At 42.4% G+C, this 5,645-nt stretch overlaps 1 protein-coding gene across 5 annotated transcripts; it reads left to right on the forward strand.

Annotated features, from left to right (window-relative positions):
• The first annotated feature begins 1,095 nt into the window (after window positions 1-1,095).
• LOC139550688 (putative nuclease HARBI1) lies at window positions 1,096-4,827 on the forward strand. Of its 5 annotated transcripts, XM_071361759.1 has the most exons (9): window positions 1,096-1,477; window positions 1,771-1,841; window positions 1,929-2,105; window positions 2,196-2,257; window positions 2,340-2,426; window positions 3,291-3,565; window positions 3,635-3,750; window positions 3,847-3,958; window positions 4,053-4,827. In XM_071361759.1, exons 4-9 carry the CDS (start codon window positions 2,247-2,249, stop codon window positions 4,421-4,423), a joined length of 972 nt encoding a protein of 323 aa, XP_071217860.1. In that variant the 5' UTR covers window positions 1,096-1,477; window positions 1,771-1,841; window positions 1,929-2,105; window positions 2,196-2,246; the 3' UTR covers window positions 4,424-4,827. The 5 variants fall into 5 exon arrangements, with proteins under 5 accessions (XP_071217860.1, XP_071217859.1, XP_071217858.1 ...); XM_071361757.1 differs by lacking the exons at window positions 1,096-1,477; window positions 1,771-1,841; window positions 1,929-2,105; window positions 2,196-2,257; window positions 2,340-2,426 and adding exons at window positions 2,644-2,797; window positions 2,877-2,912 and having other exon boundaries at window positions 3,011-3,565; XM_071361758.1 differs by lacking the exons at window positions 1,096-1,477; window positions 1,771-1,841; window positions 1,929-2,105; window positions 2,196-2,257 and having other exon boundaries at window positions 2,271-2,426.
• Window positions 4,828-5,645: the final 818 nt, after the last annotated feature.

A 5,645-nucleotide genomic window follows, 5' to 3' on the forward strand; every position in this document is an offset into this window, starting at 1 on the left:
ACATTATCTGGGTTAAAGAGATAATACAATGCTGTCTGAACACTTTCATTATGGATTGATGATAAGAGTCCTCAGTCTCCCAGACAGTTGGCTGCTTGATATGGAGTTCATTATTATTGTTCAGATATTACAACAACACTGTCTAGACATCTTCATTGCCATTCAAAGCCAATGAAGTTCATTTTGCTGCATCAAACCAATGAAAAAAATAATATTTTAAGCCTATAAAGAATTGTAAATTACCTCCATACCCACCAGCCAACCATAGATAGTATTCGAAATGTCCCAATATTTGAGAGAGACTTAGAGACTTGGGCGGCTGAAGTATGGCTGGAGTATTTCCTAACATTGAGCAGTTGTCAGAGAATACCTGGAAATGGACTCCCAAGATACTTGTAACTAAAAGAGTGTCAGCCAAACCAACACCCAGAGCAGGTGAAAACTAGAGCAGAAACATTAAATATTTGTACATTCTCTAAAATAAAAAACACATCAGCATGTCGTTGCAGTGGGATTAGCCTCGACTGATGGTTGTCAACCTGTGAAGACAGTAGCTGTTAGATTAAAAAACACATCAGCATGTCGTTGCAGTGGGATTAGCCTCGACTGATGGTTGTCAACCTGTGAAGACAGTAGCTGTAAGATTAAAAAACACATCAGCATGTCGTTGCAGTGGGATTAGCCTCGACTGATGGTTGTCAACCTGTGAAGACAGTAGCTGTAAGATTAAAAAACACATCAGCGTTGACTGTTTTAAATTTGTCTAAATGTCAACACTTCCTTTAAATTGTCTGCGGGGTTCAGGGGCATTTCATGTCCATATGGAAATGAACTAATCATAGTAATTTTAAGGGTGCGTGCTGGTGGCAGGGAAGTCAGGCACAGGAGATCGAACTTGGTATTAACGGAGCAGTTTAATAAGTGCTCAAAAACTCAGAAAACCAAAATATACAAAATAATACAGGTGGGTACAAAACCCATCACACACCAGAACATATCTTGCACAATGCTTACAAACAAACAATCACCGACAAGGACAATGAGGGGGAACAGAGGATTAAATACACAACATGTAATGAATGGGATTGGAACCAGGGGCCTGTTGCACAAAAGTAGAATTAAGACATCCGGGATAAATGACTCAGCTGAGCTCAATGAAGCCAAAACATGTGCGTCCAGGCTTAATTGGTTGCACAAAGACCAAGCCAGGATGAGCAGACACGGATTCATTAAGCCAGGTGAAACCAATCCTGGATAGGTGCGCGCTCACGGCTCACTCAAATAGACCCCGCCACAGATCACAGATTAACTGATTTACCATGGCAACTAGAGCCGCGTACTTTTCCCCGTCGGAAGCACAAATCCTCATGGAGGCATACGAGGAGGTAAAAGATATAATTAAGAAGAAAGGCAACACCGCCACAGTGATAAAGCAAAGAGAAAAAGCGTGGCAAAGTATTGCAGACCGCCTGAATGCGTAAGTAGTGCACAATTACACACTCACCGCTCCGCTGAAACATCACAATTACAATTCAAATATTTAATTCACATCTCCAAAAATGCAGTTGTACTGTAATTATGAAACGGTTAAATTTTTTATTGAAATGCACTGCAGATATGAGTGAAATTGTGTAAAGTAACTCCATCACACTGTATAAAGCTATGATAAATTTTTTGATATTTTTACTGAAAACAAGACAAAAATACCAAGTAATTTTTTGCAGTGTGACTCCATTAAATGTGTGTGTGTGTGTGTGTGTGTGTGTGTAGATTAAACATGAACGGGCCAAAACGGACATGGCAGCAGGTCAAAATCAAATACAAGAACATTCTGCAGAATGGTATGGTCCCTGACTAATATTTAACAAAGCACAAGCATATATTGTACCCAGAAGGTGCCTGCTCACACATTGTCTGTACTGTTTTAGCAGTGAAAAAGAATACCCACAGACAAGGCACGGGTGGTGGGTCACCAAAGGCTGACCTTACCCCAGCAGAGGACATGGCCTTGGAGCTAAATAAAGGCAGGCCCGTCTTAGAGGGGATCCCTGGGGGGAAAGAGACGAGCATAGGTTCCTCCCAAGATGCCACCCGCTTCATTCAAGGTATGTCCTTCCATCTCTACATGGGATACAACCACATTCATATTGAATCAATTTGGACTGTCTGACTTTGGTTTACCTATTGCCTTGCAGTGTCTGGCAGCACTGTGTTCCTGTTAGAGCCACCAGCACAAGCACCAGACGATGCTGATCCAGTGAGTACTCCATCAAAGGCATACTGTAGGCCTGGCATGTCTTGTCTACTAGCTTCAATATGAATCCGATTAAATGTGATAGGGTGAAGGCCCCAGTGCAGCAGCAACAGCACATGATGGAGACGATGATGAGGAGGAGACCATCTCTCTGGATTCCAGAAGGCATGAGGTATCATGTTAAGACTGTGAAAGTACTATTTACTCTACAATGGTGAGGAGTCCTCATCAAAATCAAAAAATCTAATTTCTTTTACAGGACCCAGATGCTATACAGTGGGAAAACCAGCCTGGCAACATAGTGCGTATTAATAAAAGGACACCACATCCTGCCAAATTCCAGCTGCGCTAATTAGCTTGTGAGCTCTGTGAACACAATACATCAGAAAGTTGTATGGCAACCACCTCCGGCGCCAAATAGAACTGGCAGACATAGACATTCAGTACAAGAAGAAAAAGATGGAAAATCTTGCACTGGAGTCCGAAATAAAAAAGAGGACAATTAGGAAACTGGACCTTGAAATAAAAAAACTTGAGAGGGAGGTGAGATATGCCTTCAATGTACACTGTATGCTAACTGTAACACAAATGTATTAATCATTATTTTTCTTTCCTCCCCCAGCTCCAAGAAGATGACACAGCTCAAAATAAAAATTAGGTATATTCTCGTAAAGTCAAGTGAGCCATGACATATGAGCTCTTATTGTGAGCACACAGGACGGTGGCATCTTTCTAAGGTTTTTTTTATTTTCCCAGCAATCAGTACAACCAAGTCATCGTTATAAGGCATCGCCCTCTTTTGCCCACCCCCCCAGCACCAGGTGTGGCCACTAGCCTATATGAAGGCCCAAAATTGTGTGTTCCTTTCTGCTCTGACAATGGCATGCCCATTCGTGCGAGATGTGGTGGATGAAGAAGCACTTGTGCTGAGGAGAGCCTTCAGGCGAGAAAGGGTCTTCAGGGACCGGTTGGACCCACTGGCCTTCCCTGATGACCATCTATATGAAAGATACAGGTTTTCTGCAGATGGCATCAGGTATCTATGCAGACTACTGGGTCCCAGGATTAAGCACCGCACTGCACGGAGCCATGCACTGAGTGTGGAGCAAATGGTTTGTGTGGCCTTGCGCTTTTTTGCTAGTGGAGCCTTCCTGTACTCAGTGGGGGATGCAGAACAGCTGAACAAGGCCACAATTTGCCGCACAATAAGGAGTGTGTGTCTGGCTATCAAAGCATTAGCAGATGTCTTCATCTCCTTCCCTGGCCACAGAAGACTCTGTGACATCAAAGAGGAGTTCTATAGGATTGCAGGTAAGAGGATCTACAAATTACAGGACAACTGTTAACACATAGTAGGATACTCATTACTTTGTGTGACAGGTTTCCCCAATGTCATTGGTGCAGTGGACTGCACACACATAAGGATAAAAGCCCCCTCAGGTGCCCATGAGGCCGATTTTGTGAATAGGAAATCCTTTCACAGCATTAATGTTCAGGTGAACATAACTTTTTGATATTGTCCATTGACGAACACTCTGCATTGCCAGTGATGTGCATTGATTGGTGTAATATTCCTCATCTTATGATTTCAGATGGTCTGCAATGCTGACTGTGTGATCAGCAATGTTGTGGCAAAATGGCCTGGCTCAGTCCATGACTCCAGAATCTTTCGGGCCTCTGAAATCTATCAGTGCCTATCACAAGGTAAGCCACACAACCCCTATTTATAACCATCATGGCTGTGTCAAGAATATCACTGTGTTTATGAGGTAGTAATGATGAGATTTTGTGTTGACAGGTGAATTCTCTGGTGTGTTGCTGGGAGACAGGGGGTATGGCTGCCAGCCTTTTCTCCTGACACCTTTCACAGACCCCCAGGAAGCACAGCAGGCATACAACCATGCCCATGCCAGGACCAGGGCCAGAGTTGAAATGACCTTTGGCCTCCTGAAGGCACGCTTTCACTGCCTTCACAAATTAAGGGTCAGCCCTGTTAGGGCATGTGATATTACTGTGGCTTGTGCTGTCCTCCACAATGTGGCCTGCCTGAGGAAGGAGAGGGCCCCCAGAGTGCCACCAGCCATGGACTGGGACAATCCGGCAATCTTCCCTGATGACGACAGTGGTCGGCTGCTGAGGGACCAATATGTGTTGAATTATTTTAGTTAGTATGTGTGCTTTCAATTTTGGTTAAATATGTCCTGCGGTGGCAGAGGAATTGGGGTTTTTTTGGGTTCGTTTTTTGACGAATTTGGCCTCTTATGATGTTTGTGCGGTATACTGTGTGTAATACAAGGCTGCAGGGAGGCTACTGCATCCATTCATTTGTCTGTTCAGTTGATGTGTATGGATTTGTCCTGCATTTATTTTAGTGTGCAGACATGCAGGGTGTGTTATATACAGACCTTTGAATGTGTATGTATCATTTTGTATAATATGCTTGGATTCTGTGCTTTCCATCTTGTAGAGTCACTGTGACTTCAGTTTCGAAAGGAGCTGATGGTTTACCTGCTTTGTTTTGTCCTTATTCAATAAAGGAACATAATGTTACACATTGTGTTTTTATATTCATATGGAATGTGTATTTGTTTATATGACAGAGTACTAGGGCCACACTGAAGAAAAAGGATAAAGTCATAAATTTATGAGGCTGGTTCTTTCTGCAGAAAAGCTACATATTGTTTTTACAGTTTTGATACTTATGACAATGTGATACTTAATATTCTGGCACATCAGCATGTCTTTGTTTATGAAACCATACTGAAGTACAATTTCACGAAATGCCCCACATCTGTCATTTTAACAACTGTCCTCCTTTAAAACAACTGGTAACAATATTATGACTTGTGTTTTTTTCCCCTCTGTGGCCCTAATATTCTATCATTTTATATATAGCCTTATAGTCTATGGGAAACTGTAAATTATCTAATGATAGCAACATCATCTAAAAATCATTTTTTATCCAAAATCATTGAAATTAATGATCACAAACGTTTAAATAATAACAGTGGGTCTAGTTATATGTGATAACAATGTATAGTGAGCAGTGAAATAACTATTGGTTTCCATTTGTGGTGACTGCTGACTGACATTAGGGATGAGATTAAATAGATCCTGGAATTTAGCCTGGTCTGGAGCAGGCTAGCTCCACAGAATAAATCTCCATGGTAATTTATACCATAACATATCCTCCTGCCCCCTATCCATCTTTAGTGCAACCGGATTACGGATCATTTGAGCCAGGATCACCAAGATATCCTGGCTTAATCCCTTATCCTAGTTTTGTGCAACAGGCCCCAGGTGTGATACAGGACAAAACCAAAGGAAAATGAAAAGCGATGGCTAGAAGGTCGGTGACTACGACCGTCGAACGCCGCCCGAACAAGGAGAG

The sequence above is a fragment of the Salvelinus alpinus genome, chromosome 23, assembly GCF_045679555.1.
Source record: "Salvelinus alpinus chromosome 23, SLU_Salpinus.1, whole genome shotgun sequence".
In the NCBI taxonomy this organism is placed as follows: domain Eukaryota; kingdom Metazoa; phylum Chordata; class Actinopteri; order Salmoniformes; family Salmonidae; genus Salvelinus; species Salvelinus alpinus.

What these genes read in the sequence shown, in the direction of transcription:
- LOC139550688 (XM_071361755.1), top strand. Translation starts at nt 3,094, where the DNA reads ATGAAGGCCCAAAATTGTGTGTTCCTTTCTGCTCTGACAATGGCATGC. An exon ending in TTCACAGCATTAATGTTCAG is followed by an intron (nt 3,751 to 3,846) that starts GTGAACATAACT and finishes TTATGATTTCAG; the next exon opens with ATGGTCTGCAATGCTGACTG. An exon ending in CTATCAGTGCCTATCACAAG is followed by an intron (nt 3,959 to 4,052) that starts GTAAGCCACACA and finishes TTGTGTTGACAG; the next exon opens with GTGAATTCTCTGGTGTGTTG.